Below are 23,385 nucleotides of genomic sequence, written 5' to 3'. Positions count from 1 at the left end.
AAAAGTAATCACGGTCAATAGCCCGGTCGATATAAGTCTAGTGAAAGTAACCGTGAACCATTGAAAACTGTTACTGTTTTATAGTTTTACACTATTCGACTTTTAGCAAAATAATTACCTTATTACTTCAGGTCAGATCCCATTACACCGAATGGCCACAAGGTAAATTGAAATTTCCACAGCAAAGAGCGTTGTCAACATTGCATAACCATAATATTCCGGAACCAGGCAAATCGCTCCCTTGCCTGACAACTACGATTATACAGTAACATAACAGTTGGTATACATATTTAGCCTAACAACATTATGAAAAAAGTTTAAGAATAGGAACACATAAATAAATACATATTATAGGATATTATTACACAAATTGACTAAGTCCCACAATAAGCTCAATAAGGTACTGATTTTATTGACAAGTTAATAAAAAAATATATATAAGTAATACAATTAACTAAACTAAAACTACTATATAAAACTAAAAATCTAAATCTAAAATGGGCCCCCGTGGCAAGGTACCGAGGATGCTGGCAGCATTTCCTCGCTGGATTGCTATGCTCAAGCGTTGGGCGAGGAAGCTGCCAGCTCTCTTATCCCCGGTCCCATCCACCAGCCGTTTCGCCAATTGCCGGTATAGGCCCTGCGCTGCGGGGCCCCACGGACCAAGAGTCTCGACTCCAAATGCAACAAATTTGTAGTTGGTGTCGAGACTCCCGTATTTGCGCTTTTTGAGCGCCTCTGCCGCTTCCGCCGCCGCGCCGGCTTTGTGTGTAGTACCGTGGAGGTGGGAAGGTGCCAGCGTGTCAACACAAGTTGCGTCCCACACGAGCACACGTCCCATCCTCCACGGAATCAAAGACATCCCGTCTGGTCTCTTGCCATCGTCTCTGGCAATACCGGCAGGCTCCAGTATAGCCGGAACGTTGACGGTGGCAAGTGACCGACGGATTATGTCGTTAAGTGCAGCGTGGCGCGAAAGGCGACCCGCGCTACGTTGGCAAGCAAGTCCGTGGCGTCCCAGTTGGTCCACCTCAAAGCCACAGGAGCATTTGTGCGGTGCGCAGATTGGGGCCCCTAAGCGTAGCCCCATTGCCAATCGGAGTGTTTCGGAGTCTAGGTGGGTACCAATATTGGGCGATGGGTAGGCATTCAGCCAGTGGCCTGCCTCTCTGCAGCCGACAGCCAACAGCCGGGCTCGCTCAGCTCCTGCGCTGCTATTTAGGAGGGAGGTATATGTTAATTTGTTTACAACATCGTCCCACCCCCTTTGTGAACATGGGTTGTGTGGAATGTTTTGCCCCGGGCAGGCAGACAGCCAGGCATTTCTAGCGTCATCCAAGCCTGAGATCTCGTAGTTTGTGGGCGGAGCCCTTATGATTTTTCCTACGAGGCCAGCAGAGCTGTGGACAGACGATAGAAATGCGGGCAGCGAAACACTCGAAATTTTGCGCACTCCGAGCCCGCCGTATCGGACGGGCAGGGATGCTTGGAGCCAAGATTGTTCGGTGAGCTTTAAATTTAATATTATTTCCAAGTGGGTTTGAACTAAGGAGTCGATAGGCGTCAGTAAATTTGGATGTTTCCAGAAGGGGCTGCACCGAAGCATGTATGTTAATTTTGGCACGAAAAGACAGAATTTAAGGATAAAAAAGGCCGAATGGGGGCTAATTTCTAGTAGACGATCGGCGCAATTTTCGAAATTAGCTATGATATTGTTAATAAAGTCAGGAAAAGAATCATCAAAAATTGGTGTCCCTAGGAGGCTAAGAGTCTCTTTTGTAACAGGTTTTATATTTGGTGCTAAGAGATTAAATTTATTGGTAATATCTAAGTGGTTAATGGATGTATCGTGAATATAAAGTTCACATTTGTTATAATTTAGATCTAGGCCAATGGATTCAAATTTTGTTTTGAGGGTCGAAAGGTCAGAAAGTACAGTGTCTATGTTTCCTCCTAGGGTGCCGTCGTCCAAATACCAAACGTTAAATTTTGATCGTAAATTTTGTATGATAGGGTTTATTGCTAGGCTGAAAATAGCCGGCCCGAGGGGATCACCCTGCTGGCAACCAACTTCTGACGAGAGTTCGTGGTGACGGTACATTAATTTGGAGGGGTCTGCGTAGCAATGTAGTAGGTAATTGTAAAGCTCCGGGGTATTATTTCGAATTTCAGCCAGCAGGGTATCTCTGTTTACGGAATTGAAAGCGTTTTTTACATCGATTTTTATAAGAACTTGGCAATCGTCATTGCTGAGGAAGGTGCGAAGTGCATGAACTGCTGCTTCGCACCCCCCTCTTGTCCCGAACCCTAATTGTATTGGTTCGAATTTACGCTGTAATTTAGAAATGATATGCCGAACTGCTATTTTAGACGCCAGGCGTCTTAAGGTCGTGCCGACTGCAATCGGTCTCACGCCACCATCTTTTTTAGTAAGAGCGATTAAATTAGCTCCATAAAGGATGGGAACTATGTCAGGATTTATTCGGCCACTTAGCATTAGATTTATTATGTTACTTAGAGAAGTGACCAATTTTGTACCTGCGTCACCGACACCACGTGCTGTTAGATCTTTCAGGTGTTGAGGGGAAATGCCGTCTAGACCGGCCGCGGAGCCGGTTTTGAAACTAGCAATGGCATCGGTAATGTGCTTGTTTTCAATATGGAGGCAGTCCTGAGTGGAAGTTGGCGGGTCTAAGAAAAAAGGTATAGAGGGGGCGGGGGGATGTTTGGAGTGCAGGGCTGAGAGAGTGTCGGGAGTGTCAGGAGATAGAGTGTCGCTGCAGAACAAAATACGGGCAGCGCCTTTTAGGTCTCCGTCGCTAATTTTGCCTTCAACGGTTTTAGTCAAATTAAATGATATCGGTTTGTCGGTGCTATTGCTAATTCTTGAAGTAATGTCAGGGGCAAATATTGAAGGGGTGGAGCAATTATTCTTAATTTTTTGAGTGAGAGATATTTTGCCGTCTGTACTGTCAGTAGGGGCGTGTAGTGTGTGATAGGCGAAAGTGAGGAGGTTGCGCCACGACTCTAAACTATTTATTTCTATACACTGGTCAATTAGGAAGGACAAGCGAGTAGCGACGGAGATCCTGGCGCCGCGAGGAATCCGTTTTACGATGGGGCAATGAATTTTAAGGTAGCTTAGGTCGAGGTGCAAGTTATTTGGAGGTGAAGGGGTATTAAAGGGGTGCGGGGGTGATGTGGGGATGTTGGTGGTTGGGCCAGTAATAGGAGTGGTATTCTGTGATAAAACATTTCTGTGTTTTTTTCGAATGGTGTATGTTAAGACCGCGGGAACTTTCAAAACTTTTCGTACAAATGGGGCATTGGTGAACGGCTGATACGACGGGTTGGGACGCAGTAAGCATACGCGCTAATTAAAAGGGGCCTAAGTAAATACTAACTTAAAAATATAACAATATGTATCACAACTTAATATCAAAATAAATATTAAAACAAAACTAAGTAACCAGCACTTCAGACAGTCATAAATGGTACGGCAGCAGAGAGCGCGCAGTCCTAGATCGCTGGAGTGGAGAAATGTTTGTGGAGTCGCCGGCAAGGGCGTCGCCGTCGGCACCGGTGATCACGTAAAAGGGCGCGTTGCAGGTTGACACGTAAAGGTACTACCACTCAAAGATAACGCTTAAACATTGGTAAAAACACATCATCTTGGGAAATGCACATATTTCTTGCTATTTATTGTTTATTTTGTTTGACACACAACTGTCAATTTCGCGAAGGAGACTAAGCGCAGCTTGCAAAGGTTTTTGTTGTATTTCTTAAACGTGTATTTCTTGCTTTCCTTTCTTTGCTTGCTTTAAGTATATAATAAACACATTATATATTTATTCAACAGTGTTTTTATGAAAATAAAATGAAAAAATAACAAGAACTCATTTGGCAGCTGTCATCTTCCTTCAACTTTCATCAGTTTTTTTTTTCAAGGTACTTAGACAACGATATATATTATAATATGTAAATACTTAAATACATAGAAAACACCCATGTCTCAGGAACAAATATCCATGCTCATCACACGAATAAATGCCCTTACCAGGATTTGAACCCGGGACCATCAGCTTCGTAGGCAGGGTCACTACCCACTAGGCTAAACCGGTCGTCAAAAGTTTTGTTATTTCTGAAGTCATAAATCTAAAATGATGTCGCTGAACTTAACTAGATTATTTATGCATGAATGAGGTATGTATCTGGTTATGTTGTGACTAATCGAACTCAAGTTATGAATTATAAATTAATAAATAGGGGCGTGACAATATTACCGAAATATTAGTAACTAAACAAGTACTGAAAACCGAGTTTATTTTTTAATTTGTTATGCGAGATGAGATTATGAGTATATAAATATATATATATATATATATCATTTGATATTTACCAGTCGCTTTTCGGTGAAACCGGACTATAGTTTACCGTCTGGGTTGGAAGGTCAGTCGCTTTTGTAATAATAGTGCCTACGCCAGTTCTTGCCATAAGTTGCCAAGCAGACCCCAGGCTCCCATGAGGCAACCTGCGCGTATCTGGCACTGAACGAGTGTACTTAAATAAAATTTTCTTCCCGTACCTATTACACTGGAACTGGAAACTGTGTCCACCATACTCACACACTCACCACCCACATTCGAGAATTTCTGTTTTGCCCTATGGTTGACTGGTAGAGAATGTCTTAAGGCATTAAGTCCGCCATTTGTACTTATTTTTACTGTGCAATAAAATTTAAATAAATAAATAAATACTCAACTCCATATCATAACCGTTCGCGACCAAATACAGACGTCTTCCCGCCCTTTACGACAAAGTGAATTCCCGTATCTTATCATGAATTATATTTAATAAAAGGCCTTATTTTGCCTACAATTGTTACAGGCAGGCCGGTGTAATATCGCAAAAACAGATTGGAATTTATTAAATTACAGTCCATTAATATTTCACGATAGCAATCAAAATTATTACACGATACGTATACTATGCGACTACCAGTGTCTGCCTCCATTTCGCTCACACAACAGAACACGCCGCACTTTTATAATACACACGGTACCTACACAGCTCGTGCACAATCCAACATAGCACAATCGGAATAGGATCAACCTCGAAATATCTTGGACATTCCTGAAATTTGGTATGTAGATAAATTAAAGGCTCATTGTTCTTGCCCACACCATTTGAGATTTGGGGACCTCGAGGAATCGCAGCCATCTTGGAAAAATATGTACCATCCTGGAGATCTTATTAGATTCTACACAAGATATCTTTGCGGAAAAAATACATCTTGTTATAGAAAATACTTGCTGAAACCAGATTTAGCGCTTATATGTGATGTGTGTGTTGTGTGTGAAGTTCTCATTTAGATATCGTTTGTATGTCGTATAATTGACAGAAGCAGCTCTATTCGGGCAACCAATGTCACTTTGACGTTAGAAATATCGTAGATAAATCTTATTGGGGTCAAAGCGGAATCAAAATAAACAAGGCGCTAGAAGAAAAAATATGATTTAATATTCGGAGTCCTCTCAAGGCGGTTGGTTTAATTTTTCTTTAATAAACAAGTATAAGCAAGTATGTTTAGGGTAAGAAAAATCTACCGATACGTCATTTAAAAAAATCCGATAAGTATCCTAAGCTACAAGGTGTACTGAATCATCAGTACTTAAACCCATAACCCTACTTTCTGGTTAAGTCGCAGTCGAGTAAAATGTTAATATTGGGGTAGATCACGTAATAATGTATAGTTAAAAGTGGAATTCATATTCCTACAAGTTTCCTATTAAGAGAATATCCCCTGAAAGGGTATAAACGCTAAATCTGGTTTCAGCAAGTATGTTCTAAAACAAGATGTATTTTTGCTGCAAAGATATCAAGGACCTTTTTGTGTAGAATTTAATAAGCTTTAATGTTGTCTTACACCATATCTTCATAAAGAACGTAGATTTAGATTAAAACGCAAATTTCTCCAGGATGGTACACATTTTCCAAGATATGGCTGCGATTCCTCGAGGTCCCTAAAGCTCAAATGGTGTGGGCATGAAAAATGGGCCTTTAATTTATCTACATACTACATTTCAGGACTGTCCAAGGGATTTCGAGGTTGATCCTATTCCAACTGTGCTAACATAGAACGCGAATCCAGTTCGTCGCCAATGTGAAATCGAGGACTACTTCCGGGATTAACCGGATAACATTTAAAATACGAGCTACCAATACAGTGATTATGTATTTAAGAAATGAATAACGAAATTATAGAAACAATGAATAACCGAAGTCTTAATCGACCTACATACATGCATGCAAACAACACACTTAATCGACACTTTAGGAACAACACAATTGACTAGCCAATCCATCAACCTTGTCATCAAGATAACGAATGGGCTGGTGCTTGGATTGTTCAATTAAGTATAAGAAAAACTGGAGTTGGTTTGTTTTTAATTTTCCCTTTTCCGTTATGCTTCCGTTACATTACGCATGGTTTTCTTTGTACCTATCAGGCAAAAAATCTTTCAATTCGGTACCTATGACTATATTTATCTTTCAGAATTTAATGTATCTACCTAGAGATAACCAAGACAAGAGAAGATTTTGCACTAATATAATTTATACAATATAGTTAGATTGGATAGGTATTTATAATAGGTAATAAAAGTCCAATCCGAGTCAGTGATCAAATAAAATGGCTACAAGGAAATCAAATATTTTCGAATTCAAGTTAAATAGCTGCGGATTACTACGCAAGTATACTGATAAAGTTACTACACGTACTGTTACTGTATGTTAACATGAAGCAAAGAATACAATTCTCACTAGGAGACATGAAGTTACTGTTTTGTTTTAATGATCATGCAGAATTTTTGGCATTTAGCGTAAGATACTCCAAAGAGTAAAGTACCAGCCACCGCTCGTTACGTTTTATTCAATATTTCTACTCCTTATCCTAATAAATTACCTACACACGCGCTATTTTTTTTTTTAATTCTGTTTGATATATACTCTCTTAGGCTTTACTTCGTGCTGGTTAGGACTTGAAAGCTGCAATTTGGATGGATACCTGCAAAAATCAATCATAGCGACAAAATGATAAAATAAAACTACCCTAAAAACCACATACACTTGAATATCGAATAACTCTCACAACGAATAGCAGGCACATGTAAGTATCTTTGGGCTCACTGGTATCAAACCACCTAAAGTTGATCAGTAACATTGGATATCTATGATATCCCGATAAGAGTCTATACACTTTATACCAACTGAAGCTTGTTATGATTTTAATAGCAGGTTATTACTTACTTTTGAGAGAAACATTAATTTTGACACTTACAAATCATTTCCATAACAAATCCCAATCAAATTCATAACCAGAATACGCTTCATGGAGGCCGATTTACCAAATTGCTATAGTTTTATTCTTTTCCCGATACGGCTTTGATTCACAGTTCACGCGCACCAATTAGTGCGAGAGAGATGCCTAATGACACGATTTCCAGCGCATTTCACTCGCACTAATCAAGATCGCTTAAACCATAACAAATTGTTAAAACAGAATCGGTTGTCAATTCCAATACTGTTAGGTCTTATCTTGTTTTTAGGGTTCCGTACCAAAAAGGTACAAAAGGTATCCTTATGGTGCGACTCCGTCCGTCTGTCTGTCTGTCACATCGCTAATTATCTCGAAAACCACTTAAGCTATAGATTTGAAAATTGGAATAGTTATGAACAACGCTAACCCAGACACATTGAAAGTATCATATTTTTATTTTTATTTTATTGACTATGGAAAATGCCCAATATGAAGAGGGGGCAAAATTTCAAAGTCTAGTGACTAGGTAAAGATAAGATAAAGATAGTTTATTATTCAAATAGGCATATTACAATGCGCTTATGAACTTCAAATAAAGCTACACCGCCTCTAACCCTACACCTCTGACCCGAGAAGATTTAAATCCCCCCTCAATTGCAGGAGGGTATCCCAACATGGACCGGCAAGAAACTCGGCGGGACACATCTTTTCAAAACATTACATCTTATAATTAACATGCATTAAATAAGAAAAAAAAAATACAATTTAGATTACGATAGAAATCATGCAATTACATACAGTAGCTACTTTTCTTTATAAAAATCTGATAAAAATATATATGTTTTTCATATCAAACCATACAAACACGTAGCTCTTTCAGAAAACATATCGAATTCTTACAAAAGGAAAAGAAAAATAAAATTAATAAAAAAATGAGAATATACATTATATCAATCTGACACATTGCTATACCTACAAAAAATATTTGATGTGCTTTCTTACCTGAGCTGTGTCACCTATACAATGATTTTACATTACACATAATACAATGATTTTAATTGCTACTTGTTTTTACAGTTTCTGGTTTGGACTATGCATGTTTGTCTGTCAAGTGTACGTAGTGCGACTCTGTAATAAGCCTTCAATATCAATGACTTTTTTAAGTAATTCTTAATAGCTGGCTAGGGTAATCTTAAAGCATCGTCAGGTAACTTGTTATAAAAATGAATGCATTGTCCAACGAATGACTTTTGTACTTTGCCGACACGAAACTTTCTGATAGAAAGCTTATTTCTGTTTCTAGTGTTATAGTTATGGACATCTGAATTCTTAGTGAAGGAGTTTAGATTCTTAACATCATAAATAATACTATCATAGATATATTGGGAAGCTCCAGTTAAAATATGAATTACTTTGAAAAGTTCTCTTAATGATTCACGTGCTCTTAAGTTATATATAGAACGAATGGCTCTCTTTTGTAAGACAAATATAGTCTGTATGTCAGCTGCTTTGCCCCAAACCAGAATAGCATTTGACATTACACTATAAAAATAACTATAATAGACAAGGCGAGCTGTCTCAACATTGGTCAATTACCTGATTCTCCTAACAGCGTAAGCGGCCGAACTTAATTTGTTTGCTAGCGTTCTTATATGAGGACTCCATTGTAGATTTTTGTCATCTCTAAGCATTCATTATTCAAAAGTATCTTAGTCTCGACTGGTTTAACATTCGGCAAAGAAAATCGAATACATTTGGTTTTCTTACCATTAAGAAGCAAATTGTTAATAGTAAACCAGTTAAGTACATCATCGAGTGTGCTATTAATTATACGTAATCTATAGATTTCCGATTAGTTTTAAAAAGTAGTGATGTATCATCAGCAACTTGCTAGAAAGGGCGCAGACACACCCCTGGTCGGCCCAGAACCGTTCTGTGGAATCACAAAACGGGATGCATATTCACTGCTCAGCAATTTAGAAAAAAATAAGGGCAAACGATTGGTGGAAGTTCGTAAAAGGACAAGAACACTCGAACGCTCTAATCAAAGGGTTCAACAGCAAAACTGCTAGGGAGCTTCTAGGGCTCAAAAAACACAAAGCCTGCGCGGTGACCAGAATTTTAACTGGACACTGTAAATTGAACAAACACATGTTTCAAATCGGAAAGAAACAAGACGCGACATGCAGGTTCTGCCATGAGTCAGAGGAGACTGCAATGCACATTCTCTGCTTCTGTGGAACACTAATGTCAAAAAGAAGTACCCACCAAGGGCGGCATGTATTGCAACCCTATGAGGTACAGAACATTACGGCCCAAAGAATCTGGAATTTCCTGGATTCAACGGGCATCAGTAATGAACTTTAAAGGGCTGTCACAATAGACCAATGCCTGGTCGACGTGACATTCGAAGGCCCACAAACTACAATAATAATAATAATAAGCCCCCAGGGCAGCTTGTGGCGAGCTGAATGGGAAGTGACGTCCCTTGGGTCCCATACCCCCGAGAGTCGGCCAGGTCCCTCTCCGGCTTGCCTTGATTGGCCGGCTGGAGTGAACACTGAGCAGGGGCCGCAGGACTCTCACCTCTGGCTTGCCTTTACCGGCCGTCCAGAGTGGGGTGTCAGAGCTATAAGCTCGCAGGGTGGAAGTGAAATTTGCATAAGACGCGAGTTGGCACAGTGGCTGCTTACAGCCACTGGGTAGAAAGCGGCGTACACTCCACACCCTGAGCCGCTCACGCAATGTTGTCCCCTTGTCGCTCCGTGCGAGCGGCCGTTTTCGGGGACCCATATTGTGAGTTGGCAAGTCACCACCTGCCCATTTTGTCGTGTTTTTAAAAACATATGATCAGGGCAGGTGCCATAGTATTCTCCATAGTCTCGGTTACCAGTCCACTTGCAACTCAACCCAATAGCCCGGTTTATTTTGGTACCCTTTTTTTACAATAGTCCTACACTAACCGGGGCTTGACCTTGGGTGCACTGCTATAGTGTGAACAGGGATAATCGTCGGTTGGTGTCACGTTACATTTAGAGTAAATTGTCTTATTACAAGGGGCCTCTACGTGTTGGCTTCGGCCCCACGCACGCCTTTCAAATGTCCGGGATCCCATGGTCCCGAGAATTGTAAAAGACAGACAATAATAATAATAATAATCATCAGCAGAAAGAACTATTTCATAAAGGTTTTCCACTATACATGGCAAATCAATTATATAAAAGGTAAAGTGGGGTATCATTTGAAAGAGCTAAAAAGAGAAAGGGAAATGTGAAAAAAATACCCCCCTTATCTCCGAAGCTTACCGACGAAAAATTATGAAATTTTTACATAATATTATATGACATTTTTATTTTAAATTTTACAGGAAAAATATAGTCAGATCTCTATTTTGGTAACTTTTTTTTTAATTAACAAAAAACTTTTTCGAATTCAGCTTGTAATTTAACCATCTTTATGTGTATTTATTACACCTGACATTTCTATGAGATTACATTAAATACACCTTTTTTCAAATAAAAGATCAATTTTTTAAATCGGTTCACATGATAGAGAATTGTCCTCAAAAAACCCACATACCTACGTGCATTACATCGCGCAAATTAGTTACACAAGTTACCAATAGATGGCGCTGTACCCAACTATAATTAGTATAGGTACTTCTGATCAAAAGTCTTTCGCCTTCATAGTTACACGAGATAATTCAAAATCTGTACGGAACCCTCGGTGCGCGAGTAAAACGAACTTAAACACCAATTTACCACTCTTTGCCGCCCATTATAATATTTGATGTATACCTATTTGTTTCGGCATGTCTTGATGAAATAGTAGAAATACTCTAACGGTAGAAATAGTATAGGTAATTTCGGGAATTGCCACAATCAATCCGGCCAACACACGGCGCACCACGCTATCCCCAAATTAAGGGCTTTGTCGTATTAGTTGGATTCCTCATATTATTTGTTATTTTCTTTTAAAAATAAGTAGAAACGACTTTGGTTTTAATGTTGTTACATACTTATTTAAAAAGTTATGTATTTAAATTACATGTAAGTCTTGGAGTTATTGTTTATTTTGAATACCTCCGAGTCTGACAAACTTTGCGCAAACTTAAAAATAAAAATAAAAAATAAAAATCGTTTATTAAAAGAAAGAAGATAAAATTACATAACTAGCTCAGTGGTCCCACACTAGGCTAGGCCTGTATCGTGGTGACCGCTCTACAGAATTACTACATACATTTTTGGGGTATCCTCTAAACTAAAATACAATCTGCAGAATGGTGTGCAGAATTAAATACATGCAAAGAGAAAACTAACTAATACTACCTATATTACATTTACAGTTTTGAGTAAAAATTAACCATATCAGAAATAAAAATCATGATGTGTGTGTGTGTGTGTGTGTACGTGTGTGTGTGTGTGTGAGTGAATATGATGTGATGATTTTGTGAGTAACTACAACTACTACTAACTTGGCAGCAAGAATGCATACATATCGAGTATACTTGACATATCACTTTCTGTTTATATATATATATATATATAAATACAGCCACGTCACTAACAGTTTGGAGGCAAATAACAGATTAACAGAACTTCACGTTTCTTTAATACCTTTGGATGTTAAGACTTACAATTAAGGGAACAAATTAAATTACACATTTTTCAACACACTTGCTCATAATGACGTTTTTATTCCACCGTTTTTTGCCTTATAATCCTAGATATTAAACACACGTGCTTTTTCAATATATTATAACACTCGTGCTTTTTCATTAAATTATACGACTGAGTTAAGAAGGTAACTGATTGCTAATAATATGCATGGAAACGGAGCCTTCTTAATGTGGTAGAGTAATCCATTTTTTTAACCAACTATTCAATAAACTGGTGAATAAGTGCCTACAAGCCCAGCACGCTTTGGTGCAGTTATTCGATATTAAAACTATAAGCCACCATTTTGAAAATTGTAGGTACTTTTCCTGTTTTGACAAAATAAATCTAATTTAAGTATAAGTTTTATTTTTTCCTCGCAAGTGTGTTGAAAAACGTCGCATGAAACGCGTGTGCATTGGTCATTACCCACATCGGCTTCCTTATTGCGCGCTCGCTTACAGCTCGCGCGCACAATATCGCCTCATGTGTAATGATCAACTTAGCACACTTGTATCATAATGTACTATTATACAATATCTTGATTTGTGTTTTTTTTTCATTATTAGGGGATTTACTGATGTCGAAAAATTGCAAGAGGCCACCTTCTTTACGTAATGAACGAGTTGATGAACTCGTTCCTTTGTTTAGTGGCTTATTATAGCCTCTGTGACAACCAACCTCTGAGACAACCATACCCGGCCTTCCCCTAAGTATACGATCTATAGTTTCGCCGGGGTCTGTCTCATTCATTCATATTAGGTAGAGAGAATCATAGTACTGTCTTTGTTTTACGCTAGTACTAGCACCCAAAAAAGGGATGACTATAGTTTTTCGAACAAAAACGTCACTATTGGTAAATGGCCGTTGACCGTTGGTGTCAATGAAGCAAAAGCGACAGATACTCGTTACTGTTCTAAACCGAGAAAACGGAATTTACTCACCAAAAGTAGAATTTAAAGCTCGACCAGAAATATATGATCATTGTCAAGAGGGCGCTGTTATTTTCATGTAACAGTTCAGTTTAGTATGAAAAATGTAGTTCCAATGAAATTCCGCAATATGGCGCGTGATCATATATTACTGGTGAGGCTTTATATACTTGTCATACTTAAGCTTGATTACTACACACTTAACTATTCCCTGTACCCATACAATCTAATTACTTTAAGTGGTAATTCCATAAAAAACTGATCACTCATGATTCGCTTAGTTCACAGTTACTAGGCGGGTGATGGATGCAGCGCATATAAAAGTTTCAGGCTAACTATTTTGTTTTTTTTACTGTGCACAGAGAGGTCGTTGAAATTCCATTAATCTGAGTAGAAAAGTGACGGGACGGTCTCAAAGCGGCCCTGAATTTGATCAACGTCAGAGTGGCCGGACCATATATATATATATATATATATTTATTTATTTATTTCAGCACGTTATTAAATCGTATTCATATCTAATATGAATAAAGTATCTTGCCAAAAAGAAAAAAATAACACAACTTAAGTGGCCAGCCAGGCTGACATCAGTTTGACGTATGGAACAAATCTAGTAATGCCTAATTAAATTATATTGTAAGTAGTGTATGTTTTCGTAAAGATTAAGTGTTGAATTAGTAATTAATTCTACCCATATTTCAAATGTACGTTACTTAAGCCACTGATATTATAGCTCTGCAAGCCTCAGCAAGCGCCAATATTCAGCAGTTTCGTAAGCGCCTAAACAAGACCACCTGTGATCAGAAATAAGCTCTTACAGGGGACTCGGCACACGCACAACAAATGAGCTGAAGTGCACGTTACGGGGTTATTGCAACTGTTATCCACGTTTCACTCGTAGCGGTCTTTGTGCAGGACTAGTGAATGAAAGGCGAGAGTCGGAAATTTCCAGATTCAGGACTAATCTTGTATAGGAAACGGGAAACACACACTAGCCAGGGCAGAATAATGTCTTAGGCTAAAGTTAATACTCGGTTCCACAGTAGTCCACAGTGACGCACAGTTTTGGAAATTTCTTAGCTTTCGTAAATTTTTATCGATCCTAACGATAACCGTTCTCCATTTTTCTTTCAGTTCTATATAAAAAAATGGAATAGGTACGTTTTGTTTGTTACATAGACTTACTACGTATTTAGAATATGTACTACATTGCTAATCTTACATGGTACTAAATTAATTTTTAGTCAAGCAGAAACGTCTACGTACGATACTATAAGGCTTAGAAACTAATTAAGAGTGGAAAAATTTACTCTAGCGATCCGGTGGTCGTGGGTTCAAGTCCCATCCATGATAGTGAATTTTTCCAGTTTCAAGTAATTTGTTTTTAAGTTTACATAGTACTACTATCCTAATGCTCACAAAGTTCGGTTCCTTATGCGGTTGCTCTCGGTCTGCGGGTCGGTCTTTTGATATGTACCTTACGAGTATTATGAACACATTGACTCCTGCCCCTTTTATCATTTTATTCTTAAAGATAATTAAGGCTAATTACATTTACAAGAATTATGAATATGGTTGAGAAGTCCATTCCAATCTTCTTCTTCTTCAACCTAGCGTTTTCCCGGCCTAGCGCCAGGGGCTGAATTCCTACACAATCTTCTCCACTTTGCCCGGTCTGCAGCATCCTCAGGTGTGAGATTGTTCTCTTCCATGTCCGCTATCACGACGTCCAGCCAGCGCTTCTTAGGCCTCCCGTGGACGTTCCAATAATCATTTAAATAATTCAAAAGTAAATTATATAAAAAAATGTAGTCGTAATTATGTAGGCAGTATACATATTAATATAAAGTGTTATTAAATGGACCTGACTGTACTCACTCCCTGACCTGGCTGTCTGTGTGTGTCTGACGTAGGTAGTTGGAAATTCATTGACTGTACATTTTACTCGTATCTAATCTGAGGTAGCACTCTAACGTAATCCGTGCATTTATCCCTACATTGACGGCCTGGCGCTTATCGCCGGACGTAGGCAATTAAAAGGTCGACTGCCTTCGTCTCGACTGCACCGCGACGGTCTAGCGACCGGAAGCGGCTCGCACCAAATAGCGGCATCGATCGCCAAAAAACTAACCCACATACGCACTGGCAGCGTAGCCGGAATTATTAATCGCAAAGGGAGTAGGAGGGTGGTGTGAGCGAGGGCGGTGTGGTCGGGCGGCTGGCGCGCACGCGCGGGCGGCTGGCGGGCACTCCGCGAGGAAGGCTCGCGCGCTCCGCCCGCGTTCCGGCCGCGATGCGCGAGTCCCCGGGCCCGCGGCCGCGCCGGCACGCGCCGCGCTAACAGCACCCATGCAGTGGCGAAAACTTACCAGGTTGAAGTCTTCGCCGGGCGGACAGTCGCGCGCTCGGAGGATGCTCTGCTGCGGCCGCAGGAAGGTATGCGATCCGATCGATAGCGCGCGCCGAAACCGTCGCCCCTCCCGGCCCGGACGCCGCCGCTTTCTCTATCCGTTCGACGACCCCAGCGATATCGCTTCTAACTCGTGGATCCTCTCCTCCCATCGGTCTGCCGTTCTCGCATCAGGTTCTGACGTGGTGTAGCGAAACGTCAACTCTGAAACTGTCATCTTATTCACGTTTTCGACCTCTACGTCTAAACAGAACCCCAAGATAGAATGGTGGTAGCACCGGCGGATGGGTCACGTGAACATGGTGCATGGTAGTAAATCGATCAAGTTTCAAGCCTCTAGGGGATACTACTTGTGCTTCACGTTACATGTATTTTTGTATATAGAAATTCGTACAAAAATACGCCCGTATAGAAACCGACAAATTATATTAAAAACGCTGTAAATAAACTTCAAATCTACATCATAATCATCAGTGAAACATTCAAGTAAGAGTTTAAGTCATCGTTTATCGGAAATCATAATTTAAAAGGAGTTAGTGTTGATTCCATAATGGGTTGTGAGTAAGTAGGTTACTCCGGGATTTGCAGCATCTTTCGCCATCTTGTCTGCAGATTAACTTTAGTTACAAGAAATTCTATTATCTCTGCTTATGAGTATAACTCATAGTGTTTAAATGTGATAAGTGAGTCTGAAGAGTAATTAGGAACTTAAATTCTTCTTGCTGGCTTTTAAACCATAGTTTGAAAGTTACCTTCCTATGAAATAAAATTCGTAATGGGAATATTTAAAATAAAGTATGTCACTTCTTACGAATATACGAGTATGTGTCTACATTTGTAGTACCCACTAACCTACGTTGATTGAATTGTTTCATTAATCCATTTTAGAGTCTATTTACCAGATCCAGACTTGTTAATCTAGATTCATTCATCAAAATTCGACACACCTTGCTCTTGCACCAATTGGCTATAAAAAACATCCCAGCTGTGGAAGTGCATTGAATTTCCCGCCCGAGGCGTGGTTTTAGTTTTGACAGATAATGCGTTTGCGCAGAACCACGTTGAAGTCTCCTACAAAGAGTAGAATAATATATAGGACAGTCTTCTATGTAACCAGACTCAAAGTAGACGCTTTTAAAGCTATTTAATTTTACAAATTTTAACCGATATTAACATATGGGCCCCGATTTTTCGAAGAAGGCTGAATGGCTCGTCGACATAATTGGATTTTAACTTTTTAATTTCTCATGCTCTGAAAATGGAAAGATGTTGTTCCAAAAAGTGTGCAGATATACGTTTCTGCTCTAGAGCACTGTGTTCTAAGTACGTTTTTCTTATTTTACGATAATCAATTAATGTTTTGATTTTTTATGTTGTACAATTTCCATTAATAATGATATTTTTACCTAAATTCTTAATTGAAAGTACCCTCAAGGTATACTACTGAAGTTTATACTTAGCCGTTTTTTTTAAATGTATTTTACTTTTCTCGTATTCGAAATGAAAAGTAGAGTGCTTAACTTGAGTGAAAGGCACCATTTCAGTCTGGGAGTATTAGCTTCGACAGGAATGGGTGCCTTTAATTCCTTGGTTAACAATATACTATTAAATCCTTAGCATAAATTCCTATAAAGAGGATAGTGGACGCCTTTTTTTTCCATATAAATCCTCATTTTCCTCTCTAAATATTAACGCATTAAATTAATTTTAAACAATTTGATGCATATTAGCCACAGCTCATTGGCCTTTTTTCGATTTTTTAAATTATAATAACTAATAATAAGAGTTACTAGCTTCCACATACGATCACATTTTTTCCTCTTTTATCGATCATTAAACATATTTATATTTCGTTTTATACTCTCACATTATTACTAAACAGCACATTTCATGCTTTTGAGGCACATTTGCATTACAATGGCCATGAAATTAGGTTACGTGATAAAAATGTCATTAGTATAGGTACAGAGGTCAGTAAAAATGGTTAAATATCTTTTCACTGACAGTGTGCTTTGTAGTTCTAAGATGGAAAAGGGAGGACGGAGTTCTATATGGAGATACTTAAAATCAATACATACCTAACAACACAATAGGTACATAACTTTAATATCACTGCCTTGCGTCTGACACATTTCAATTTGTTTCTAGGGACGAACGAACGGCATGTTCTCTATTTAATTTCCATACGCCAAATACATATGTGTAGTAGAATAATTTGGAAATAGGTAGAGAAAGGGGCTTCAAAGTGTTAGGCGAGAGACATTTAAAATTTTTATCAGTTAAAGTCATTATATTTATTGAAATTTAAATAATAACTGGCTCTAGGGGACTATTATGTGATGTAACATTAATTTACCAACTTTACGATTATATTTGTTCGTCTATGGCGAACAAAACCTATAGGCAAAATGTAATTGTGGGACATTATTATGATTAAAATTATAAGTAAGGACTGTCAATATATAAAATTATTCCTGACTCATTTTCCTGCATGCTTTGTATCAGATATCTCTACAAACTTACGCGAGCAGTCATATAAAATATTCAACATTTCAAAGAGCGCGTCAGTATAAGTACATAAGCACAACCTCACTCTTATTCACACAGCCTAAACGAAAATTACAATATTCCCTCGCCGTACAAACTTCTTCCAGTGGTTTTGTTGGTACATAGTTGACTGTAATTTGGGTCTAGCGTTGTTGACATAACTAGCGAGGAACCGAGTTACAGCAAATTGACCTGAGTTGTCTCCGCAAAACCCGTTATGATGGTCGGCCTAATGTAACGTTAATAAAATCACAGTTTTGCGCACATATTACTAGCAGAAGTTTAAAGAAGCCAATGTTATATTGGATACTACTTTTCATTAACTAGAGCGGTAAATGAAAACTAGGTTCTTAAGGTAAAAACAATGCAATTATAAAAATAGAGACATTAGAGACAAGAAATAAAACTAAGATCCGTACGTGAGCTGTATGTAAGTAAAAGATAGTCACTGGCCTTAACGTCCGTAGATCTTGAGGTTACTCGGAACAGAACGGATGTGTTTTCGGATGTCTTTGTATGTCTCACCAAGGCACCCACAGAGAAAAACTTCAACAGCAATAAAATCAGGTAAATTAAGCAGTGGCTGTCGCGTGTGTCAAGACTAAGAGAAGAAGTAAGAGCTGCGTTAGAGGTAGCCCACATATCTTAACTAACACTAACTTTTAACAGAAATCATAAGCATCAAGTCACATTAAATAAATAAAATCAAAGTTGTGCTATTTAAAACAAAATTCCAAGAGAAAACAAAAGACGAGCGAATGGCATATTTCTTTTTATCACCGGCCAGTGCGTGCGGTGGCTGCATCACGCAGGTTTTCCATGTTTAACAGTGAAAATTAATATGCCGTAATCCTGATACAAATCTAGCTATTGAATAATATTTATATATTAATGAAAAAGTGCTACTTTTTTTATAAAACGTCGAAGGAGAGTAGGTTCTAGTGTTATTTTGCTGCGGTTTTCTGGAATGACGTCCGCTGTGCTGTGCCCGACCACACAAGGCGAGATGATATTCACAGTGCCCATACCTCTATTTTGTAGTTTAAGGACATCCGAGTATGTCCTTGTCCCAGGTGCTACTCGTATATGAAAATGAGTAATGTACGTATAATTTATCAGTCTCAGTATCGCTCAGTCCCATCAATTTCATGTATAAATATAGAAAAAAATTGTCAAAAATATCTTGGTAATTTGTCATTGGAATAATTTAAATATGTGTATTGTTTATAATTATAATCGATAGAGTGTGATAATATCAAAAAAATCTACAGTCGATTTATCAAAAATGTGTCCACGTCGTTCACAAAAGTGGAACGCTCAAAGTCTGAACCAAGCATAGCAGTATTAGTAGTCAGGTACCCCTATAAGTTGTAGGACATTTTACGAATAGCCGTACTAATAACTACGGGAGGATACCTACAGAAGTGTTTATAATAATATATTCGTATAATACATCGAGTCTATTATATTCTCGCAGCAACCACAATCTCGTTAGACGGCTATTATTGTGCACATTTTCCACAGACGCCTGAATGCTATGTATTTTAAGCGACATTTTATTCGGGTTGCTATTAATTTAATATATAATTTTAGAGGTCGTAGAGTATTTTTGAGGTTCAGCGTATTAAATGGTATTTTTTTGCATATGGTACTTTACAATAATTGCACATTCTTTAGTGAGTGTCAAAACTTTAATAACTAACTTAATTGCAAACAAATTCAAATAAGTAATTAACTAATCTAACTACGAGTATATACATATCAACAATGAAAAGAGAGATCGCTTAGAAAATATAACTGGAAAATTCGTACTCATATTGCCAAAGTAGAACAAAATGAATATGTTGTTTATTTATATACTACGTCGGTGGCAAACGAGCATACGGCCCGCCAGTCTCCGTAGCCTATGGACGCCTGAAAGTCCAGAGGAGTTACATGCGGATTGCCTTTTTTTTATTAGGGGAAAAAATGCATTCCGCATACCAACCGGGTGCGGGTGGTGGTTATGTGGGACTCCCGTCTAGGCTAATAAGGCCCACGGTATACCCACTAAAAACCCCCCATAAGCCACCTCGCCGCCTTATTGGTGGGGTTACAGGAACGCTCACGTACTCATCCGCGACCCCACTGGCGGCAGCCGCCCGCGAGCGTCCTTCGGGAACGCCCAAAGGCTCTTCACGCTAGGCGCGCCAGATGGTTCGACGCGCCTTCCTCCTTGGCCTCCGTCCTGTAGTGTAGCGGACCCCCCCGAGCCCGCCACAAAGAGGCCACGGGCGCCAGAAAACTCCCCAGTGTCCAGCGACAGATAATGGGATCCATGGTTCTGCCGCAAACCACAACTCGGCTGCAGAGGACTGGGAGATCGGCACACCGTAACACCGACACTCCTCTTCCTCTGCAGCTCCACCAACGCCGCTCCAGCGGAACGGCCCCGCCAAGATCGCAGGGGAGAGTGGCGCATCGTGATACCATCACGCCTCTTAACCTGCGATCCCACTTCGGCTGCCGAAGATATGGAGTCCACCTCTAACACGTCACGAGCAGGCTTAACAAGCTCACTTGGAGCGTCCTCCTCGGGCCATTCCGCACCGCCGGCCCTGGTTGTCTCTTCAAAACGTCACTTTTGACACTGAAATCCGATCCATATTCTATCGTAATAAAATTTTTGACGTATATTATAGTTCGAATCGGGCCGATATTTAAAGTCCGTAGACCTCTGAATTGACTTAAATACAAGTTGCGTGATTAGTTGATTTGTAATGATAATGAGTTGCCAGCCAGGGCTTTTTACTATGAACATTATACATAAACAGTGTGCTCAAGTGTGCTCTTTTTATCACCTCTTAATAAAAGGAAGTGCCATTTTATGATAGTGTGCCCTGATAATGTCGTGCACTCTTGGAATGACGTCAAAGTTGCGCTGCCTTTAAACATTCTGCGCTAATCCGGATCCCTTTGTTTGACATAATTATTGAAAGTCATAATGTAATGATAGTCATATTATCATTAGTCATAACTCTGAAACCGTTAACTTTTCAGGAATTTCCTTAGATTATCCTATAGATAGGTTAGGTTAGGTTAGGTTAGGTTTGTTTTATGGCAATCCTGAAAAGTTACGCGTTTCTGAGAAAAACCAAATTATGACTAACGAAAATGCGGACAAACAATACATTATGACTTAAAACTTTATGGGAAACAATAGAGACCCGCGCTAATCATGTTATCGTCAAGTCCTTAAACACTGGATTTCCGCTAACAACGTGGAAATTTTAACAGGTATTGTTCAACGCTATGTGCAAGTACTTATGCCAGGAACACAGAAAGGAAAAAAAATCGGCCAACTGCGTGTCGAACAACTAAGAATGGAGGGCACGTGTATACTCCGGTATATGTATTTGTCGCCGCCCTACGTGACCGCTGCCATACATGAGCTGGGGACAGATGGGAATGATTCATATGAATGCACCTATTCCCACCTGTGCCCGGCGGGAACAAATCAGAATAAACCCTTCATACAATACAAAAAGCAACACATGCTGGGCGTGTCTTCACAGCATTTATGTCGTTTTAATAAAAAGTTATCTTATGTGTTATGGAAAAAACTCATGGCTTAACCGATCGATTTTTTCAGAAAAGTCGTTTTATAGAAAAGTTGGATGGGTGCAGGACATAATATTTATGACCTTCGGAGCGATTAATTCCAAAGTATAATCAATAAACGAATTTCTAACCCTGACGTAATTTTTAAAGACCTATCAAATGACGCCACACGTTGATTTTACTTAAAAATGTGATGTCACTAAAAATTTATTTCAAATTTAATTTTTTTTTAAGCAAAGCGGCTCACGTACTCTTACAATTTTATTAAAATATAGGCTATACTCGTAGTTTCCGAGTAAAATGACTGTGACACAGAAAGACGGACATGACGGAACTATATGGATCCCACTTTTGTAATTTTGGCTACGGAACCCTAAAACTAATATCAGTTTGATTTAGATTTCAATGTGCGATACATTGTACAGTCACAATAGTAGGTAAAATTCTAAAAACGATTTCATTCTGACTAGAAAGCCTAGAAGTTTTCTTGCAGACTTTCAATACAAAACAAAAACGTGAAAAAAGCTTATTTCAGGTATAAAATGAAAGGCTTCTTAAAGGAAAACAAATTACAAGACAAATTCTTTTGTTTTGCATTTTGACAAAGGCTATAAAAAGCTGATGTTTCACTTTTCTTTGTGATGTTTTTCGAACAATACGGTCCATTTAAATAACTTGTGGGAGATTATTGCTTACGAATAAACTGAGTAGGCAGAGAAGTATGGAAAGTTGTTTTTAGAGCGAATAAATGCTGAATAGATATGTATGCCCAAGTTTAATTACTTAGGCAGTGTCTCGATATGTAAATGTGTGGGTTTTGTGTCGTAGGTTGATAACTATACGAAATTTGAAATAAGATACGTTGGGGTAAGTGAGGATCTGGGCAAAGAACTTGGCGATACTATTTTTTTCAAATAATTATATACATAAAATCTTACACAAAAAAATAATTAATTAATTAATTTTTCTTAATTCCACAATTTAATGGAATGAAGCAATGGTTTGTTGGTTTGGAATTGGAACTATTTAATATGATAGATTAATTTTATAGGCTTTTAGTATAAACAGTTTGATTTGTTTCTTTAACTAATTACGTATAAAAACCATTCAAATATAAATGCAATTAATAATTTCTGATTAATCTCTGAAAATATAAATACATATTATAAACTTAAAACGGCATCTTGTATGATCTAACAAAAATATGTATGCAAAGTACACTTCATACTTATTAATAGCAAGCTAATACTTTTCGAAAAATCTTTATAAGAATCAAAAAAATAACCCTTGAATGCTTCCCGAATTCCGCACTTATCCCAACATACAACATTCAACATTCGTCTTCGTAAGTAGAAAATAAATGTAATACCTATGCATTTTCTGTACCTACATATTCTCACCCCATAGTTGACCCCCTATTGATTGATTTTTTTACACAACAAGCATACGACCTACCCGATGGTAAGTAGTCAGCGTAGCCTATGGACGCCTGCAACTCCAGAGGTGTTACATGCGCGTTGCCGACCCTTAACAATATGTACACTCTTTTTTTTGAAGAACCTCATACTGTAGACGGAGCGGACGGACGGACGGAACGGAGCGTTCCTCTTAAACCGCACAGTGCGCGACCATTTAGGTTCTAGAGTGATGTGAGGATCAACATGCTGACGGCCACAAACGGCCAGGGATAAAAACTATACCTATAATCAGGTTACAAACTATCCGTTCATACTTGCGTAAAGTACCGTAATAACAAACATTGACCCCACATGCATCCAAACTTCCATATTTGTAATATTATTTAGATGGATTTAAGTTAGATAATGGCTGCATTTAAACGACGTGTTATGACGTCACAATGACTATAAAAACTGACTATTTCTACAGTTTGTCTCTCTTATTATACCTACTAGAGCTTATTAA

General features: G+C 38.8%; 1 protein-coding gene across 6 annotated transcripts in view; it reads left to right on the top strand.

The window, feature by feature from the left end:
* Positions 1-10,625: 10,625 nt before the first annotated feature.
* LOC133519877 (rho GTPase-activating protein 100F) overlaps positions 10,626-23,385 on the top strand; it is a 61,186-nt gene continuing 48,426 nt past the window's right edge. For 5 of the 6 annotated variants that reach the window (XM_061854048.1, XM_061854050.1, XM_061854047.1 and 2 more), the window contains exon 1: positions 10,627-15,341. In XM_061854048.1, the coding sequence (XP_061710032.1) occupies positions 15,255-15,341 (87 nt within the window). In that variant the 5' untranslated portion in view covers positions 10,627-15,254. Of the gene's footprint in view, positions 15,342-23,385 lie in introns of all 6 variants that reach the window. The other variant, XM_061854054.1, reaches the window with a different exon arrangement.

Source organism: Cydia pomonella, chromosome 7, assembly GCF_033807575.1.
Source record: "Cydia pomonella isolate Wapato2018A chromosome 7, ilCydPomo1, whole genome shotgun sequence".
Classification (NCBI taxonomy): Eukaryota; Metazoa; Arthropoda; class Insecta; order Lepidoptera; family Tortricidae; genus Cydia; species Cydia pomonella.
The sequence above is the reverse complement of the archived record's forward strand: the minus strand, read 5'-3'. Positions and strand labels throughout refer to the sequence as shown.